The sequence below is a fragment of the Nelusetta ayraudi genome, unplaced genomic scaffold, assembly GCF_046127955.1.
Source record: "Nelusetta ayraudi isolate G7.1 ecotype Tasmania unplaced genomic scaffold, CSIRO-AGI_Nayr_v1 ptg000135l, whole genome shotgun sequence".
In the NCBI taxonomy this organism is placed as follows: Eukaryota; Metazoa; Chordata; class Actinopteri; order Tetraodontiformes; family Monacanthidae; genus Nelusetta; species Nelusetta ayraudi.
The window spans coordinates 15,613,217-15,635,161 of NW_027466185.1; the positions used below are offsets into that span (position 1 = coordinate 15,613,217).

At 41.3% G+C, this 21,945-nt stretch overlaps 1 protein-coding gene across 5 annotated transcripts; it reads left to right on the forward strand.

Annotated features, from left to right (window-relative positions):
• Positions 1-519: 519 nt before the first annotated feature.
• arhgef2a (Rho guanine nucleotide exchange factor (GEF) 2a) lies at positions 520-16,044 on the forward strand. 5 transcript variants are annotated; one of them, XM_076051720.1, is made up of 22 exons: positions 520-772; positions 4,246-4,408; positions 5,616-5,683; positions 5,793-5,856; positions 5,981-6,113; positions 7,051-7,157; positions 7,918-8,061; positions 8,332-8,582; positions 8,721-8,846; positions 9,502-9,619; positions 10,473-10,546; positions 10,830-11,001; positions 11,458-11,534; positions 11,717-11,889; positions 12,460-12,527; positions 12,750-12,935; positions 13,571-13,627; positions 13,877-13,926; positions 14,217-14,267; positions 14,802-15,119; positions 15,616-15,763; positions 15,892-16,044. In XM_076051720.1, the coding sequence occupies exons 1-22, from the start codon at positions 710-712 to the stop codon at positions 15,918-15,920; spliced, it is 2,640 nt and encodes an 879-aa protein (XP_075907835.1). In that variant the 5' UTR covers positions 520-709; the 3' UTR covers positions 15,921-16,044. The 5 variants fall into 5 exon arrangements, with proteins under 5 accessions (XP_075907835.1, XP_075907833.1, XP_075907836.1 ...); XM_076051718.1 differs by having other exon boundaries at positions 521-772; positions 15,601-15,763; XM_076051721.1 differs by having other exon boundaries at positions 521-772; positions 7,939-8,061; positions 15,601-15,763.
• Positions 16,045-21,945: the final 5,901 nt, after the last annotated feature.

Genomic DNA, 21,945 nt, shown 5'->3' on the forward strand with positions numbered 1-21,945 from the left:
ACGGTTTATGTGCTTCACAACATTGAACGAAAAACCTGATAATCACAATTGTGCTTTATGGAAATATTTAGAAATTTCGCTTTTATTTTGTGACAAACTGTCATGGAGAGTTCCCAGTAAGATGCCTTCGCCCTATGACAGCTGGGAGAGGCTCCAGCAGACCCCTGCAACCCTGAGTGCAGGAGGAAGAGCTATTGAAAATGGATGGATGGATGGGATTGGATGGATAATTCTCCTTAGTTAAAGTCGCACTAGCATTGTACATTTGGAAGTCACACTATTAGAGCCAACTTTCTCCAGAATTCTATTATTTCTCTCATATATAGAAGAATGTATTGCCAGGAATTGCCAAACATAAATGGAACAAACATTTAAAAAATGCTGGATGATATATGGAAAATTCCGATAGCTGAATATTGTGTGTGAGCATGTGGTAGAGACAGTGTGTGTGTGAGAGAGAGAGAGAGAGAGAGAGAGAGAGAGAGAGAGAGAGTGAGGGGGCGTGATGATGATTCAGAAGTCAGATTTCTCACAGCAGCAGCCTCTTCACTCAAACCAGAAGCCCTTTGCAGTTGGTTGGTGAGGAATTTTTGTTGGTGGTGGTGATCGAGGGATCCACGCAGAAACCTTCCGGCATTAACCCCCCCCGAATCTCGCAACTTTCTAACTGCTGAGTGCCTCCTGTCATTGTGGAAGTCCGCCGGCCACCATGTCCAAGGTTGCAAATCTGTCAAAGCTGCGGCAAGAGAGAACCAAGGAAATCAACCTGCGGGTGAGTTGGCACCTCGCTCACAACCACAAACACTGGCACTCTTCTGCTGCTACCATCACACTCTGTGACGGGATTAAACTCAGGCCGAGGTCCGTCTGTTCACTTCTACCGCTCGGCGGCGAGAGAGAAATACATTTTGCGTATTTGTCGAGCAACTTCCCCTTCTTGTCGTTACACCCTTGTGCGCGTTTCCTCTTTTGGTGAGGAGGCGGAGGCCTGCGAGAGAGCAGCACTTCCTGCTGCTGCAGCAGGAGTTGCCCAGCACTGGAAATACACCGGGTCAGTCTGGATGTATTTGTAATGTAGGTGGAAGTGGGCCGTGCTGCTTCTTGCTCACTCTGTATGGCAACTGTTGCCATAGAAATAGCTGTGGGGGTGTTGGGAACTAGTAGTGCTCTCTCTCTCTCGTTCTTTTCTGTCCCAACATTGAATTTGCCTTGGGATTTTTGGAAGCGTCAGAGATATTTGTACCAGATAGAATTCATTATTAGAGAAAAATAGTGATGAATGAATGACGTTTCAGAGAGAACAGACTGATTATGGACACTTGACTGACTTCATTATTATTCCAAATAAAACAAACACATCACAGTTTCCTAATGATATGGTGCATTCAAATGCAGTAATGGTCAAATCCTCAACGATAACTCTGACCAAGATGGATTTTCCTCCTTGGTGGTTGAACAAAAATCTGTTGCAGAAGCAAAAGAAGAATCACAGCCAGTTTTCACATCTTTGCTGCATCATTTGTGTTGTGAATTGAGGTGATTTGGTCTTTGGTCACCTTGTGACCGTTTTAAAGGCAGACAGACACACAGATACTAGAACATGTAAGGAGAATTATGGACAGAATCAAGATCATTTCATGTCAAAGAATATATTGTTTCTTTGTACTAGTGATGCATTTATCACATGTCACATACACGCAGGACAGAATGAGGGCACGTTTGCAAAAATACAATTTACAGTTAATATCTCAATGTTGTGTGCATGTCTTTCAGTCTGTTAAATATTTTTGTGTTTATTTATTTATTTATTTTTTAAATGGCAGTAGTCGTGAGGGGCGACACGGTGGCGCAGTGGTTAGCGCTGCTGCCTCACAGCAAGAAGGTCATGGGTTCGATTCCGGGCCTGGGACCTTTCTGTGTGGAGTTTGCATGTTCTCCCTGTGTCTGCGTGGGTTCTCTCCGGGTTCTCCGGCTTCCTCCCACACTCCTAAAAGGTCAGGTCAATTGAAGGTCAATTGAAGGTCAATTGAAGGTCAATTGAACTCTAAATTGTCCAAAGGTGTGCATGTGTGAATGGTTGTTTGTTTCTATGTGGCCCTGCCATAAACTGCCGACTTGTCCAGGGTGTCACCCTGCCTTCTCCCTATGACGCAATAATTGTTCAACTACTGTGTTTATTGCATGACTTGTGTTACATTATTTTGCATAAACTATTTTTTTGGGGGGGGAGCTGACTTTTGGTGCTGGCACAAAGATAGTTCAAGATTCAAAAATCATTTGTAACTAATACCAAGTCTTCAATCAAAGTCAAGTTGTTCTCACGACGAGTCTTTGATGTGCCTTTGTTGCATGGAAGTCTTTGTGTGTTATTTTCATTATTAGTGTTTTAAATAGTGTGTGGCATTTACATTTTTTAATATTTGATTTAATTATTTTTCATTATTTTGTTTTTATTTGTGTCATAATAATTGCTGTTGCATTCCACTAGGGGTGCCCAATACGTCAATCTTAAAGGTAGTGTGGGTAAATCATCGTGTAACAATCCTGTCGGTTGATTGGCTGAGAGGGTCTGGGTCACCGCACCAAACACGTGCACATTCAACCGCTGTAACAGATGCTGCAAAACTCCAGCTAGACACAGAGTCGTCTAGTTCGCCTCCAAGACGGTATATTTCTACCAAACATGAGAAAGGCAAGAAAAACCAAAATAGATTTATTTTCACCACAATGTCATATCCAGTGGGGGGGCGCTGTCAGGCCCAGCGAGGTCTTCTCTGCTGGCACAAACACACTTAGAAAAGTAAATTTTTCCATAAATACGAGAGTAAAGCTATTCTCCACAGTCTGTTCTTTTCACATCATATCATATCTACTTGGTGGCACTGCTTCCATTGTCTTATATCACAGTAGATATAGTAGTAGGGTAATATGAGGTGTATTAATTTAGGGTGGACTGAATATGACGTCACTGATGGCCTAGGTATAAAACACACAGCCCGCCACTGGTCATATTCAACGTGCTTTTTCCACATCTGTCAGTCTATCACTGCTATTCCAAACAAGGAAAATGCGCAGCGGCATTTTTGGAAGGTTCATAAAAACTACAACATTAACTTCCCTCCAGAAAGCGAGCTGAGAAAAGAGGAGAAGGTTGAAGGAACAAAAATCCCAGTCGTCATTTTCCTCACAGCTAACTGGGAAAGCAAAAGCAGCCAGCGAAGCATCATTCTGGCTGAGTCACTTGATCGTTAAGCACAATAAGTCCTTCCAAGACGGAGGGAGCTTATGAAAGAGGCGTTCGATGAAGCAGCTGGCTGGTTATTCAGTGAATTTAAAAGCAAACCAGAAATATTCTCTCCAATCGAAGCTCCCCAGCGATCCACAAGGCCTGAGGATTTGGCCCAGCAACTCTGGAAGAGATATAGTGCACTGCGAGTGTTTCTCACTGCATTTTGATGAGTCAGCAGATGTGAGTGACACAAGCTGCATTTCCATCACCTCTACAATATTGTTTGGGGTTCCTCCTGGAGCGGCAACTGTGTCTCTCAGCTGGCCTGGGGATGAGCTGGAGGAGATGACTGGGAAGAAGAAGAAGAAGAAGAAGAAGAAGAAGAAGAAGAAGAAGAAGAAGAAGAAGAAGAAGAAGAAGAAGAAGAAGAAGAAGACTTGGACACCACACCATGTCGTCTGTGGTTTCTGCACAAAAAGACCTTCTGAGGTTCAGCCACCCCTGAACAGCTGAGCACCTCTGCTCGCCAGGAGAACTTTGCCCCACTGTTTCCATAGAAGTGTAATCCAAGTTTTGTTCGAGAACACAAACAAAAACGCAGCCAGAAATATTGAAAGAGGGCATAAATCATACCCAAGATGAGTTGACTGAATACCCGGTGGCCATGCTGGACCTACCGAAGCAGTCGGACCATTGGAGGACAGAGTCAGTTTTCCATGTGGCCTTCCCCTCCACTGTCACGTCCAGGAACAGGTTCTTGGCAATATCCTGCAGTTTACATATGAGTGATGCAGCGGACGATGCAGCCATCGACGAGAAGAAGGGCACAGGGGAGTGTGACTATCTCCACTGGGTTAGACCTGTCCTCCTGGACATGAGGAGGAACCGCTGCAGGTCCGCTTACCATCCTCAGCAGCACATTTCATTGGAGGAGAGGATGGTCGGTGTGCTTTGTCATGTTCACAATCCTCGGCGAGTCAGTAAATGTCCCCCATTTGCCCCGTTGCTTCTTCCAGAATAGAGAGAGAGAGCGCATGAGGGAGCGAGAGAAGGCAGCGAGAGAAAGAGAGGCGCGCTACAGCAACGGCCACCTCTTCACCTCTTTGACTGTGTCTGGAACGACGCTGTGTTCAGCCTGCAACAAAAGTATCACTGCCAAGGAAGCACTCAGCTGCCCAAGTAAGTCACAACGTCAGGTAAAACACACACACACACACACACACACACACACACGCTTAATTTCTCTGAAACCCAAGCAAACTATGAACCCACTTTCCATTTTCATCATGATTGTCTTGATGGAATTCATTTACGAATCCCTAGTATAAAGAACATAGGAATAAAAACAGTGAAGGGAACATGAGATGAGGCTCTCATTTGACATGTAATGCCGGGTCTTTCATCAGCCAGTTGTTAATTTAAAGACCTAAATCACCTGTGGACACGGCACACATACTGTACACACACGCTTGAACTAATTCTTGTAGCGCAAGTCGACGTAGTAATATGTTTTCCTGTTTCAACAACAGTAAGGTCAAAGCCAAAAAGGCACGCAATAATGTGGCACACGACTGCTTCATAGAACACATCGTAATATATTAACCAAATGAAAAACAAAATGATCAAAAAGTCACAGGCTTTCTATCAAGCAATGAATAGACGTGTTTGAAAAGTGATTCTAACATGAAGTTTTGAAGTTGAATGGGTGTCCATGGGGATGGGGGAGAGCCTTTATTTTGAAACCAAATTATTTAAATAATAAAATAAAGCTAACAATTTGAAAACTGTTTGTTCACAAATCCAAGAGGACAAGAAATTAAATAAATGTTCCTCCCTTCACTGGGCAACCTTCATTACAGAATGACAGTAGTGGATTCCGGCTTCACTTTGATTAATAGACCATGAATCTCCTCAATTCCCATCATAAATAAACGTCAGTGCGAGCACCCAGATGGAGTTACAGCAGGCAAGGGACTGCAGTCAGGCTTTCCTAAAGACTGACCACCCCTCTACCAAATAAGACCTTTCCTCATGACCTGAACAGCTACACACCACTTGGTTCTGGTTCTACACTACAGCAAAAACAACTTTCATGCCACCAATTTGGGTCAATGTTCTGGATTCTGTTTTTATATGCGTCGTATTTGACTGTGAAACGTCAACACTCATTGTTCTCCACTCTACCTTCTTCTGAGAATGGTTCAAGTTCAACATCAAGTGCCCCTGAGTTGTTGCGCTACGTTTGGGTCGTTCTCTTCTCATCTTGATCTCTCTGCGTTAATCCATTAAAGTAAATTAACGGACATAATGTTTAGGGGAAAAGTCTGAGAAACAATAGTTTTGATCATCAAAATAACCAAGTTGTGTTTGTCGTTATTCTCCCTAGCATGCAACGTCACAATTCACAACCGCTGTCGAGATACTTTGCCTCACTGCAGCAAAATGAAACAGAGGGTGAGACTCCACCTCCACCACACATCACGATGCTCTTTCTGGGAATGAAGGGTCATTTGACATCCCTCTGCGTACTGTGTATTCATTTGTGTTTCTTATTCATTGACAGCAGCAGAAGATAGTCCTCATGCGAAACAACTCTTCCCTGCAAAACGTCACTCTGCGCTCTAGAGGTGAGACATGAAATGCTTTTCTTTCCCTTTGTTTTCAACCCTTTGCAACACGGAACTATACTTCACAAGCTGAATGTCTCTCACATTCCTATGTGCTAATTTGACTGCATTATTGGGTTGTCAGGTCAAGGAGTGCGTGAGCGTCCCACTTCAGCCATCTACCCCTCGGAGAGCTTCCGACAGACTCTGCTGGGAACCCGTCGCGGACGCAACAATCCTGCGCTGTCCAAAAGTGTGTCCACCAACAATATTGTTGGGTGAGTCTCAGTCACATTTGATTGTGATACAGTGATACGGCAGTTTTTGTCTTTGGCCCAGGACTCTAAGGCCAATTATTTTCAACCCATATAAGGAAACCAAAATGATTTGGAAAATGTTTTAAATGGTGATGAAGTTTGGATTAGTGTCAGTGTTTGCCAAAAGGTTAGGAAAACTGAATTAAAAATAAAAACAGGAAAAGTCAGAGGATGTGAAACCAGGATGAAGACCCAGAAGGGGGCTGCACCTGAGAGGCTGGATCTAATGATTTGGACTATTACACATCTTGTAAGATCTATGCATCAACTGTCTAAGCCGTTTGGGTCATTCGCTAACTATTCACTACTGTATAAGATACGATATACTTTATTCTCTGTCCCAAAAGGTGACCGAAACCATTCTTTTGACAAGGTCCAAAAACACATTCATACAATTCTCATCAGGACATGTTGACATAAAAACAACCACAAAAGCATTAAAACAGACATAGCTAGTGCATGCATATGTCATTAGTAATTATTTCAATTTCTCAAATCGGGTCATCAAATTCTCTCAGCAGTTGCCATGGAGAATACCCGTCTAGGTCGCCTTCCCATGATCTCATTTTTGACTCTGGTTGGAAACCAGATTCATTTGTCTCTGGGTTGATCAGCTGTTCCCCCAATTCTGCATCCCAGACCATCACCTGAGGGATCTAAGTGTCTGAAACCAAGTTTTTACCGACATTTCTGCAGCACATTTATACAGTAGCTACCTCTTTATTGTGAGCAGTCTGCAGTCGTCCTCTCTCTCCACACACTCGTCTGCTGGGTGCTGAAGTGTTTGAGGTAGGTATGGGAAGTATTTAAATAGAAGTACAGAAAGTGTGTGTGTGTGTGTGTGTGTGTGTGTGTGTGTGTGTGTGTGTGTGTGTGCGCGTGTGTGCATGTGATATAGGGCTATGGATGATTCACCACTTGGGCTGCGCAGGATTCTATCTCAGTCCACAGACTCTCTGATCTTCAGAGCCAGGACCATGTCGGTGGAGTCACTCACTGATGATGGTATGGACACTTTGGAAGAAAAGTGAGAAATCACTAAACATGGGCACAAGTTAACAGCGTATCGCTTGCCTTTCACGCCTTCTTCTATTTCCATCCATTTATCCATTTTCGATATCCGCTTATTCCTGAGCTTCTTCTATTTATTAGTTTTTTTAATTGCAAGTGAAATTTCAAACTCTATTATCATGAGTCCCAGCGAAGACCAGCTCTCTCTCGCAGGGCCAAAGACCAGATTGAAATTGTAATGTTTATTCTTCATCTTCACGATTATTCATCTCCTGACACTATTTTTATTCTCTTGACTGAATTCCTTATTTGAGCCCCTGAACGTGCAGCGAAACTCACCAAAATTGGCAAGCAAGTAAAATCAGGCCTCCACATTTACATGAAGCTGATACTCAGGCCTGGTGTAGATAGACCAGCAGTGGGCCAACTGTTTGACTGGTTGGGCCACAGTGGGTTGTAAAATGTGCCAGAGGGCGGTAGCGGAGCAGCAGCAGGTGGATGAAGTGTTTTGGTGAGCCACCTCAGAGGAGGAAACAATATAATAATAATAATAATAATAATAATAATAATAATAATAATAATAATAATGTTGCTTTCATGTCAATGTAAAATAAAGCAAAGCAAAGTTGCCAAGTCAGTGTCTTTGCATTTCGGCAGGCCGGATTAAAAAGCTTAATGGGCCTAAAATGGACTCTAGAGCGGCTGCTGTGGGACTTTCAGTGATGATTTTATGGTGATGCGTTGTCTTGATTAGGAGACATTTATTACTCGTCAGTTCTGGAGGAGACGAAGCTGGAGGGCCAGGACTTCAAGGCCGATTCCTGGAGCATGGCGGTGGAAAGCACTTACCTGCAGAGCCACAGCAAAACTGTCATCAAGAGGCAGGACGTCATTTACGGTACAACACTGTCCTTTCATTAGCAACACTAACAATAATCAATAGTCGATTTTTTTTTTTATCAACTCTGATAAACACTTTGTTAATTGGAGTTTCAGTGACTTATTAGCTCCAAATCCTTGTGAATAGTTCAGTCCACATTTACACAATGTATCTGTCTTATCAGTATCTGTGTGCTTCAAACTTTCTACCTCAGCTGACTGGCAGTAACTCCAGTTTCATGTCTTCCAGTGTGTCTGTGACTCCACTGATGCTTCTTGTCATTCAAAGAGCTGATTCAGACGGAGCTGCATCACATGCGAACGCTGCATATCATGGACAAGGTGTTCCGCTACGGCATGCTGGAGGAGCTCCAGATGGAGCCCAGCACTGTGCACTCTATGCTTCCATGCCTGGACCAGCTCATCAGGATACACAGCCACTTCCTCGGCCAGCTCCTCCTGCGATGCAATAACAGCTTGCAGTGTGGATCCAGCCGCAACTTCACCATTCACAGAATGGGCGACATACTATTAGAGCAGGTAAGTACAATGTAGTCTAGCTGATATAGAAATGGACCCGGCGACATGGTGGTGCAGTGGTCAGGGAGATGGTCGCCTCAGAGAAATGATGATGATGATGACAGAATTTCTCAGTTCCAATGTGTGTGATCTTGCCAGTTCTCCGGCCAGTGGGCAGACGACCTGCTGAAGACCTACGCTGATTTCTGTAGCCGCCATTTGAAGGCTGTCAAACTGTACAAGGAGCTGCTGGCCAAAGACAAAAGGTTCCAGTGTTTCATCAGGGTGAGACCGACCGTCGCAATTACACAATAGCACCGTCACAGCTGTTCTCATCTGAAAGAGTTTGAGATTTGGTTAGAGTTAGTTTCTGGCATCTGGGCTTTCACTAAATTGCTTGTAGATGAACGGTTCATCTCCACCTCATTTACAAGAGACCATGTTTCAGTTTCATAATAGTGGACTTTTGGGATATTAAAAAGGGATTATGCGTGGTCATCATCATTTATTTTTATTTTTTTATTGCCTGATTTTCTTAAAATAATTTTCCATCTTTTTTGCAAGTTTCCCCACTGTGGGATTAATAAAGGCATTTTATTCAAATGGACAGAACATAGGTTTCCAAGGTAAATGAGGACTGTTTGTGTTGATGAGAGGTCAGAACAAACTTTAGTCCAAAGAGGTGTGACAGATTATTAAATTATATCTGGAATAGCAGCAGCCTTTAAAAGAGAAAACTTTAATTTAATCCATACCTTGAGGTCTGTTTATACATTTTCAAGATTTCAAGATTTTATGGGTCATGCGTCACGTTGCAACAGCAGTGAAATGTTTTTGCGGTGAAACTTCAAAGACGACTCTGGCCTTTTTTGAGAATATTCAATATCTGTAACATTATTTTATCTCTGTGCAAAAAAACGAATCCTCCATGTTTGTCCAGCGCTTGAGTCGAGGGCCGTTGCTGCGTTGTCATGGAGTTCAAGAATGCATTCTGCTGGTGACTCAGCGGATCTCCAAGTACCCCGTCCTGATCCAGCACATTCTGGAAAATACAACTGGTTCGTCTTCATTCCTTTGTCTTCTCTATGTTTTCTCAATTGCCAAAAAAAACAACAACAAATTTCAGCAAATTTATGACACACAATGTAAAATATTGTCTTTTAGTGAGATTTTTTTTTCCAGAAAATTATAATTATTAATTTAAATGCAGTATTTCCAGCATATTCGTAGAGAACTTCAGTAATGTGACTCTGAAGTTTTTGATTTTCAATGAAGGACACACTACAGGATTCTCCAATATTCTGGATGAAGTGTTGGGTGATCAACTTGTCTGGCATTAATTGATTTAGTTTCAGGACAAAATATTGGTATTTTTTTTATGGACAGTTCATAACATTGTGTAACAAAGGTGTGAAATAAGGACTCAAAATAGCGGCTGCATAAATTTCCAGTTTTGATAAATCACACTGTGTGTGATGAATAATTTATTTGCACCTTCTCCAGCCAATCAAGCCATTCTCTTTGCAGCTGCTTAATTCATCAGCTTTGTCACAAAGTTGTGTGTGCGTTGTTGTTTGTGTACGTTTTTGCATGTGAAAACATTTCGTAAATGAGGCCCTGAGCCTCCTTCCCGTATGTATGTCCTGTATTTTGCCCCACTGGAAAGTTGGAATGTTATTTATGGTCTGTTGTTATCTGTGTTTATGCTTATTTATGTTTTCTTCTGAACCTTGAAAAACAAAGATTTATTTGCAAAGTCAAGGTTCGGGTGTTACTGCAATGTTAACTTATGAACACTGGTATCATTGTTTGTATGAACACTGGTATCATTGTTTGTATGAACACTGGTGCTTTTACAATAGAGTTTTTCATTTTCTGTACATACCTTAATCTACCAATGATGTCTCGTAGATGATGAGGAGCTTTCCTCAGTGGCTCAGGCTCTGTCAAGGATCAGACAACTGCTCAGTTCAATAGACCAACAGGTAAATAACACAAATACATCATGTGCGTGTGTGTGTGTGTGTGTGTGTGCAGTACTCAATTCAGTACCGTTACTTTAGAATAATGTTCAATAATAAAAATTATTATTAATATTATTATTATTATTTCCAGTTTTTTTTTTTTGTTTGTTTGGTTTACTTGTTTTTTAATGGTCTTTCATTGACAATTCAAAATGGGTCTTCCATAATTATAAAATGTTGTTGTGGCTTTTAAGGAATGAGAGCAGTGTGTGCTGTCATTCAAAAAGCTTTTTTTCTTTGCCAGATGCAGGAGCTGGAGGAAACCCATCGACTGCAGGAGATCCAGGCCAAGATGGACTGCAGGTGTGAGACCAGAGTCAGGGACGGTCGACTCTTCAAGTCAGGAGAGCTGCTGCGCCGCAGACTGGTCCACGAAGGGACTCTTGTGTGGAAAACATCAGGAACAAGACTGAAAGGTAGACAACACCTTGGAAAACAGACAAGTTTTGACAATCTCTGTCTGAACCCAGAAAGTAAGCTGTAACAAGCAAGCGTCCATGACTCCATGACTTCATGACTGTGCTGCTGGAGGGCATGGAGGCCTTCAAGCTCTCACAGTTAGCAGGGATGAAACAGGACAAAAGTTGTCTTCTTTAGTTTGGTTTGGTTCTTTGGTGTTCTTGCGAGAACATGTTGTAGGAAATGAGCCTGTTGCCACAAAGGAAGATATTGGACCAATACCAACTCCCATCTTAACCCTCAGCCTCAACACCTCAGCTCAACCCTCAGTTGAAGTAGCCTTCCAAACCAGGTGTTCAGGCCTGTTCTGTGACTTAGAAATTGTCTCTCACTTCTCTCTGTGTGCATGTTTCAATAAACATACAGACAAACAAACAAACTCACAGCATGTTTTTCTTTTTGTTGCCCTTCAGATGCTCTGGTCTTACTGATGACTGACATCCTGGTGTGTCTTCAGGAGAAAGACCAGAAGTACATCTTTCCATGTCTGGTAAGAAAACACTTCAGATAAATGCTCCCCTACATGGTCACACAAGTGCATGCATGAGCTAATACACACAAACTGGAATCACCAATGATTATGTTTTTTGTTCTCAAAGAGGAGGAGGCACTGCTGACTGACGCTTTTGATATTTTCTCTTTCCTCCAACACGTCTGTGCTGCTGCGTTCAGGACAAACCTCCAGTCTTCTCCCTGCAGAACCTCATCGTGAGGGACATAGCCAATCACGAACGAGGTATGTTCCTCATCACTGACACCTGTCCGCCTGAGATGTACGAGTTCCACGCTGCCTCCAAAGAGGACAAGAACATTTGGATGCGCCACATACAGCACACTGTCAGCAAGTGAGCCAAACACAGATATACATCTGCTTTGATGTACTTTTCAGCTGTTCTGTTCTGTTCTGTTTCACAATAGCTGGGAGACAGAGTTACTGAGTGAATTTGAATATCTCATTTTAATATCCAATTAAGGTCATGTCTATGTATGTACCAAAAAAATGCAATGAAATTAAGGTGAGAAATAAGTCGACAGAAAGGAAACTCCCTCCAGAACTTTAGGGAGATTGTGTAGGTGAGCTAATTTTTACACAGGGTAAGTTATAAATAATTTATTTACAGCTGCAGGGAGGGATGACATCTGCAATATTGTAATGCCTAAATGCTTCTAGTATGAAGGCGCTATTGGTCATCTCCATCATGAAAACTTAAAAAAAATAATAATAATAAGCAACAAAACAGAAGTTTTTGTATGGGCTCTTCTCCTTTGTATCAATTTTCCAATCACTGCCATCCAAAAATGTCACACTGTGGACTCACACTAAAGAAAGAACTGCTAAAGACTCCAAAGTTTATATTTTGAAAAGAACAAAATATTTTGATCAAAGTCATTTTCAATGTTGTTGTTGTTTCTAGTTGTCCATCCAGAGAGGAGTTTCCCCTGATAGAATCAGAACATAAAGCCCATGTCAGAAGACTGAAAGGTAAGATGGCCAAGCAGGAACGAGACAGTTTCATTTTTCTAAACCTCCTCCAATGTTTTTAAATGTGCAGTCATCTGCAAGGACTGACCCTCATTAAAAAATAGCTCTCAGATTTCTGACATCACCACGAGAGGCTGACGTCATGTTATCTGAGGTGATGAAACTATGAGAACATTTTGCTTGGTGCTTGGTTGAATAAAATCCTCCCTGAAATGTCCACAGTGGAGCTGCAGCAGAAGGACCGGGAGATGCTGGAGCTGCTGCAGGAGAGGGTGACTCTGTTCTGTGAGCTGGCCGAGGTGACCAGCGGTCAGGACCTTTATCCTCCAGTCACTCGCTACATGTTCAGAGCAGACACCCCCCAAGCTCCCCGAGCAGAGAAACACCTCCAGGATGCAGTAGCAGAAGGTGATTCTTCAAGATGTCTTCCAAAACACAACATTAATAATTATTGACAACTATTCTACAAACCCATCACCTAGCAGGAGCAAAATCCTCCAGGCTTCAACCCCAGATGAGAGGAGGGCAAACTTATTGACTGGTGGGGGCACAATGGCTTCGAAGATTTGACACAGGGGCCTGTAAATATATATGAGGGACATGTGGAAAACATATGTTGCTTTAATGTCAATTGAAAATGAAGTTGCAACCAAATCAGTGTCTTTGAAGCCCCATGGTGTTTAGCTCTTTATTGAAATGACTCAGAAACACTAGAAAAATGGAGGAAATACAGCAGTTTTATGACTGACTGACTATTAATATCAGTTCTTGACGTTCAGCTTAAGGGCCACATTAAAAAAGTTTAACAGGCCACATATGGTCCCCGGGCCGTAGTTTGCCCACGCCTGGTCTAGACAAACTTGGCTTTGCATGTCATTTATTTGTTTGTTTTACTTCATGTCAAGCATCGATGTGCTCTAGTGGAGGTTCAAGTTTTATTGGAGACCTTCAGGAAATGACTTGATGGTCTCTGCTCAACCACCTGATACCCCTCTCCCGTGTGTGTGTGTGTGTGTGTGTGTGTGTGTCTTTGTTGATGATAGTTGACAGGTTAAGTGAACTCCTCTTTGGACCAAATGTGGATCTTCCTATGCTGACACGTAAGTAGAAGCACTGTAGTACTGTAAGTGTTTGAGTCTTACTGACAATATACAATTTTAAAAAATGCTAACGCTTCACCACTGTTCATCAATTTGGCAATATTATTTTGTCCTGTGTGTGTGTGTGTTCATACATATATATATATATATATATATATATATATATATATACATATACACATAGATATATATACAGTACATGACCCTATTATTGCCACACAAGTCACTGCCAAATTTGTCTTTATTTAGGTGATAAGGAGCTTTTGGCCAATGGAGCCTATGATTTATTTGCTGCAAAGGTGAGATTGAACATTATATATATTTAGATGTTTTTGGTTTTACGTTACTGCTGTGTCGTTTGCAGATTTACAGTAGCAACCACAGGGTATTAGTGGTAAGATATGTATTCACAGAAACTTGAATTTCTGTACATGAAGTTTTTTAGAATAAATGTATTTTATGAGGTTATTATTATTTTAGTTGTGTCTTTTAAAATCATAATCATACTTTTAATTTCTGTATTTGTGATCTAGAAGAGACAAAGAGTCATGATGTTGATCAATGAACTGCCTTTATTCTTTTTTCACAGGAGATATTTCAAAGTGTGATGAATCTCAGTGTGTACCTGCATTCACTCCAGGTGAGTGGACGTCTCCTGGATGTTACCTCCAGTCGAAATGAAATCAATACTGAATATTTAAGACCAACAGCAGCCATTTACAGCAAGGGAGGGACAAAGCCAGAGGTGCAGGAAGTGTTGATGGGATCACGGCAGCCTTTATTGTCCCAAAACTGGGAGATTTGCAATGTTGTCTTGAACCTAAATTTATTCTCAATGCAAACTCATGTTCCTTTCCACAGAGTTTGTGTTCAAAACTGTAATCTACGTTCTTTTCAGCTTTATTGATCGAATTCCTTTGTAAAAGCCATCCATCCTGCACTTTATTGATTGTTGTGTAAAAATATGTTCCAATTCAATCCAATTTAAACATTCAGCTTATTTCTAATGTCTATTGGGAACAAAGCAGTTCAAACTACGTGAACCATGGACTTTTTTGATACCCTATTTTAAGTGATGATTGATCACTACTGGCGAGCCACTGGCCTGTGATGGTCCTTTATTTTTCTGGATGAAAGTTGGCAACACTAGAATCAACATTCTTCTGTCTTGCAGGCTGCAGTTATTAAGCAAGACTCCATCTTGGAGCTCCTGTTGCAGCCCCACGATGCCATGACCGTAGGGATGGCTCGGCTTTCCTGGAGGGACGCTCAAAATGCAGAGGTGAACGCAGGGTCGACCATCGGAGAGCTGGCTCTGCTGCAGAGACAACACAGTCTGCTGCAGGAGGAGCTGCTGAGGCTGCGAGATGCCGAGAACAGGTTCAGAGACAGTGAGAGGGCTCGAGCCAAACTGGAGCGTCAGGTCCGCCAGATGAAAATCTGCAGCGGCGCTTCCTCGGCTTGCCAGCAGAGGGACGAGGAGCTTCTGCACGTATGCTCTGAGCATTTTGTTAAAAATATGTCAAATGTTTTACTTTGCAGTGAGGATAAGATGAGATAGAAACAGAAAAGGATTAGGGCCACAAGAAAATAAAAAAGAATAAAGTTGTGATTAAAATCAAACATTTTGAGAATAAAGTTGAAATTTCAGAATTCAAGTCGAAATTTCGAGATTAAATGTAGCGTAAATAAAGTAAAATTTTGAGAATAAAGCCAAAATTTCGAGATTAAAGTCAAAATGAAGAGAATAAAGTCGTCTCCACTAGGCACACACACAGTTTCCTGTTAGACTTTATTCACGGAATTTCAACTTAAAACTTGAAATGGAAACTTAAAAATAACCTCTCCTTTTCCTCTTCTTGTGGCCCTCATCCTCTTTGGTAGATCGATATCCAAGAATGGTGACGGTTGATTGAAGAATAAATATAGTAAGCATAGTCACATATTTTTTCTTTTTAATGAATGTTTTTCAGCTTGTATCTCTGCAGCCAGAAAGTGAGGCATCAACCAAAGACGGGTGGCTGGGTGCAAACCGGAAATTTGTCCCCCAGAGTGAGGGGGCGCTAGAGCACAGTGACTTGGAGGTGGACATGATGTCAGATGTTGAAGACGAGACGGCGTCCAACAGCTCCAAAGGTTGGTTGACATGAAATATTTCTTATTTACTATCATTTTCATCTTGGAAAGAGCACTGCGATACTCCTACCGATGCTAGTAGTGTTAAACTTGTACAATTGGTTTTGATTTTCATCTACTTGTTTTAGATCTTCAAGATGTTCAAGTGGAACTCTGAGCTGCGGCATATTTCACGTTTCCATATTTAATAACCTCAATGCTGTAAGTGATTACGATATTATGGGCTAATTCAAAATAGACACACATCAAATATGTATATTCATATAAATTGTTCTCTGCAAGTTTTTGTGTTTCTTGAACTGTTTTCCTTTGGCAAAAATTAGTGCAGTGCCTGTAAATGTGTCAACACAACTATATGACGACAACAATGTCTGCTGACTTGTGGAAGTGTTCTGCAGTGGATGAAATGAAAACTGAAGTTATGCAAAGCACAACTTGACCGCACAGCTCTCGCAAATCACCACGGTGAAGTGGTGCAATTTGGCCACTTAAGCCTGGCCTGGCACACGTACACATACACGCACACACACACACACACACACACACACACACACACACACACACACACACACACACACACACAAACTACAGAATGCATTCTATAAATAGATAGAAATTGATGATTTGTGACAGTTGGTCAGTTTTTTGTTGTGAAGTTGGTTTAGTTTTGTTTTTCATTTTTTTGAGCATCTCGGGGCGCCTACAAAGAAAATAGATGTTGCTGTTACGTACAATAACTTCATAATCCTCTGCGTAGCATATACACTTTTGAAGCATGCAATATCTTCAGTCAAAGTTCTCAATACTCAGAGTGCTCCTTTTTCTGCTTCATTCGAGATCTTTAACGTTGTGTATATTTACCGAAATATTACCGCAAGGCTTACACCTAAAATGAGTCCTCAACATAAGTTGGCTCTATGCTGTTCATTTTTGTCTCAATATCTTTGTAGGTTTTAGATTTTGGAATTTCTGCACAATAAGTTTGAAGGATAATCAGATTCAAGAATAATTTTTAAAAAAATCACAGAGTGAGACATATCTGAGCACGACATCCTGCTGCTCATTTTAACAGGGAAAATGTAAATAATTCTAAAGTATGTGCATTTACTATTGCTTTTCTTTCCTTCAACAATGTGTCAGTAGTACTAAAAGTTCAAGTTTCCTTTAGTTTGTTGAGTATAATTGTTAAAAGTCATAAAATTATGGATTAGTGCAGCCACAGGCTCCATTTAGAAGCTAGAAAAGGTTTTGTTATAACTTTACAACCTGACCAACTGAAGCACAATGCAAAGTGCAATTCAATAATACAGGAAAATAGCCACAATGACTTGAACTGAATGAGAAATGTTAAATTTCCTTTTTGAAACCTTTAAATGTGACGTTCAAAGATGAAATTGCAGTCCTTTAAAAATTGTGTTGTAGTAATGTTTTGAGCTTTTTATTGTAAAATACTCTTCTGTATTTATTAATCTTATATATTGTATTTCCAAAAAGAAAGTCAAATGAGATGTGAGAGCATGTTTTTATGAATACCTGGGATATAAAACACAAGCACAATGAAAAGTGATCTTGCAACTGCTCTGCAATAAATACTGTTAATACAATGTCAATATTGAAGTTTGTTGAGAATGCCACTGAATGTTTCTCAAATGTGAATAAAGCATCATTGAATGCTGACTTGATTTTGCCTCTCACTACTGCAACAGTATTTTTCACCACCGTTGGCTGATGATAGACATATGATGTGAAACATGCCAAGGGTCAGTAGCAAATGGTGCAGATGAGCATCTCCTTCAACAATAAAACTGACTGATCCGACTTCAGCAGCCACTTCCACCGCCTGGTGACAAACTTTGACCAAATCGAGGGATATGTTTAAATCCTCAAATATATTCAATGCAAAGATGGTGCAGTGTCAACCTGAGAATATTGCAGTGAAACAACAATGAAACACTGTTTAATTTTTTTTTTTAAAAAAGAGAGAGAGAGAGAGAGAATAAACCAACGTGGCCACTAGGTGGCGATGCTTGAGAGAGATAAACATTGCCATTGACACGTCTCTCAAAGAGTACAGTAAAATCTTTAATTTTGACTTTATCGATTGGAAGAAACAAAAACAAATTGAATTGAAAGCAGAAGCTCCGCTGAAACATGTCATGGTTGAAAAAAATGTCTTGTCTGAACAAAAGAAAGACACAAATGCTATAATCATTCATGAATTCATCTTTCATACCCGCTTTTTCCCAAGCTCAGGGTCACGGGGGTCTGCTGGAACCTATCCCAGCTGTCATAGGGCGAAGGCAGGGTGACACCCTGGACAAGTCGCCAATATACACTTGCCAATTTTTAGTCATCTGGCCTAAAGTTGCAAGCAGAGCTTCTGCCAGCAGGGGTCAGCAGACCAATGTTCCCCCTACAGGTCCACACTGCACCCTGCTGCCATGTCTTCCACGATTCTTGACATCTTGACAGTTTACAGTCATTCAACCACTCATGCACACATTCACAAAGCACTGGGTGTCTGCTGCCAGGCGAGGTGCTGCCAGGCCCATCTAGGGTTCAGTGTCTCCACTGTTTCCAAGCAGAGCGGGGCCTGTTGGACCAGTTTGGTGTCGATACTGTTTATGCTCGTTTCACTTTGACTGTTGTAGCCCTTGATGCTTCAGTAGTCGCTTGGTAGTTTTTTCATTTCCCCCCAGACTGTTTTGCTGAACTGCAGCAACCAGCTGCAAAACCAGGAAGACATAAGACTTTTTTGTTTAGTTGAAGGACTGGCCCTCGTCTTTTGTCAAGACTTTTACCCAATCAGTACCCTGCTCTGTGCCACGTCACCACTGTGGTCCCTGGTCAGCCCTCCGAGAACCTCGAGGAAGCAGGGGCCAGAATGGTAACAGTTGGAACCATGTTGGCGCCAGTGGTAAAAACAGCCTGCAAACCGAGCCGAGGTGAGCCGAGGCGTGCTCCTGGAAACATGCCCTCAGAGGCAGTAAATTGTTTGCTCCATGCTCAAGCACCTACTGCTCAAATTCACACAATCCTGAGCCAGCTGACACATGTTGGTTTCCTGTAGTTGTTGCTGGCAAGATGTTAAAAGGTTCAATGACGCCATCACTTCCAGATTTGAACATCTGCTTTAGTTAGGACAATCATTTGACTATATTTGATAATAATAATTGTGATCATTAAAAGATAACTTGATTATTTATTTACTTATTTTTGCATTTTTTTCTTACCTTCGACCCAATTTTCTGCCGCCTCCCTAGCGCCCCCTGGCGAACCCCACTTGAAAACTGCTCTTGCTCCCCTGTCAAGCCATTCTGTTAATCAAACGAAAATGAATGAAATAAAAGAGGGAAAAATTTCATCGTGTTAATTTCAAAATGCACGTTTTTCGGCCTGGGAAGAGCAAAAATAATCTTCACAATTACAATTAAAACAGGATCATTGACACTGTTGCTGCTGTGGCACTAGTTAGAAAAAAAGTCACTCATATTTTTGTGAATAATGCCAGACTTTGGGGCAGAAAAAGCCAAAATACTGAGCTATCAGCTGTACAGCAGCGGCTTTAAACTGTCTTTTCCGGGTTCATGTCTGTCAATGTATTTGGCACCACAGCTGCAAACACAATCTCACTCTAATCCTCAAAACAATGTCAGCCAAGAGTTGTTTATTAATAACTGACCAGGGTCAGGAGAGAGAAATAACTGACATAGTCCTTCCACTCTCCCAGTATACTATTAATCCCAGGAGACAACCAGTTATAGGCATTACAGGGCCAGGTGAAGATATAGTGTTTCAGGACAGTCCAGTTTCAACTTGGTCTCCTCACCCACCACTTATCTACTGCAGTCTTTGCACGTATATCAATCAGGTAGTCAACTTTTATTAATAAAGCGCTAAATCAAATCAGCAGCAGCAGTTTCAAGTCTCACAAACACTGGCAGTGTCATCATCCTACCAGCTGCTCCTCTTTTTGAAATGTCAAGTTAAGTCTAGTTTTTCAAGCTGGACGCAGGTTCTAATTGGTCTCATTGGCTGTGGTCCTATGGAGGCGAGAAGCAACTGTATCTGTATGGAAAACATCAAACATGTTTGAAATGATCTGATCTCTTTTCTTTTCCTTTGTCCTGTCTAGCCTTAAGCAGAAATGGCTCTGGACGTCTTAATGATGGCTGACAAAGGCAGAGCTTGTGACCTGATAGTGTGAATCAAACAGGTCGGTTCAGGAACTGCCTGTTGAACGTTCTATTATGTTAATATTATTCTTGCCAAGACCGGACTGGGGTGAGGAATGGAGGGGGTCAGGGAGAATAGAAAGAGGATCTGGGTGAGTGACAAGAGAGGAGAGAGGGACAGAGAGGGACAGAGATAGCTACTGACACTGGCAACAAGCTATACAATCCTTGATCTCCAGACCACTTTTTAGACTCTCTGTCTTGTCTCTGAGGCATTTTTACTGGATCTGGTCTCAGTCTCACATTGGATGGACTGGGAGTTTTTGATCCAGACCAGTGGAGACTCAGCCAACCAATTAAATCAACAGAAAAAATCTTCCAATTACAGACGTCAACAGACTTAAATTAAATGGAAAATCGCAAAAGATGTCATGTTTTAATGCAGGATAATTCAAATGATGCAACATATTTAGAAAAAAAGGATGTGCTGTAAAACACATGAATCCCTCACAGGATTGATGGAAAACATGCAGGTGAGTCACCAGGATGAGTCTTAGCCTGGCTGTTAGCCTGGTTGTTAGCCTGGCTGTTAGCCTGGCTGTTAGCCCGGCTGTTAGCAGCCTGGTTGTTAGCCCGGCTATTAGTAACCTGGCTGTTAGCCGGGCCTGGAGCAGTCTAGCTGCAGAGAATAGAATCGCCATAACTTGACCAGCATACATTTGATCTGCTTTTATGCAACCGACTTGAGGCTAAATTAAGCCAGGATAACCAACATATCCCAGCTTAATCACTTATCCTTCTTTTGTTCGACCAGAAAAAAATAAATAAAAATCAAGATCCATCCATCCATCCATCCATCCATCCATCCATCCATCCATCCATTTTCCATACCCGCTTCTTCCCGAGCTCAGGGTCACGGGGGTCTGCCGGAAAATCAAGATCTTGAAATGAAAATGAAAGTCAAATCCCACATCCTGATCTTTAAAACCTTGGACATACAACCTCTGGAAGACTACCAGAAGAACATGGCCCTTGGTATTGTTTGAATCACAGCTCCCGTATGTCATATTAGTCTTTCTAATATGAATTCATGTTTGTGAGACAACAAAAATAAAAAGTCAGTCATCATCAGTTCACCACCACAATATCGTCAGTTGAAAGGCTACCAATACATTTTTCATAGAACTCATTTATGAGGTTACTAATACACTGACTGGGCTCCTGCAGTTGCTGTGTTGTAATTGCTTTTTCACCTGCAAATTTACTTTGGAAAAGGAACCGTTGTGTAGGTTGGCTTTTAAAGGGGATGGAGCACACAATTGTCTGCAGCGGTGTCCCCTAGTACTCGTCAGCAACTGTTTTTTCTTTATAGCACAACATGCCATCTGCCTGGCATGTAACCTGAACACTCTTTGTAATGTCTTAAAATAGCACCAACAGTCATCCCGCGCAGTCAGACACCTTGTCTGTTTCCTCTCAAAGCACAAAACGTTGTGCACTTTGAATCCAAAATCACATGGAACAATGTCATCTATCTATCTATCTATCTATCTATCTATCTATCTATCTATCTATCTATCTATCTATCTGTCTGTCTGGCTGTCTGTCTGTCTGTCTGTCTGTCTGTCTATCTATCTATCTATCTATCTATCTATCTATCAGTCTGTCTAACACATAGTAGAAGCATATACGCTCACAATGTACTCTATCTATTTACATACATATATATATATATATATATATATATGTATATGTATATATATATGTATATATACGTATATATATGTATATATATATATGTATATATACGTATATATATATGTATATATGTATATATATGTATGTATATATATATATATATATATATATATATATATATATATATATATATATATATACATACATATATATATATATCACACTGAAGCACATACACCCACATATGAACGTAATGATGTTTGCTGGGGACTAAGAGCGTGGATGTGGGAGTGTCTCTTTTGAGTCCCA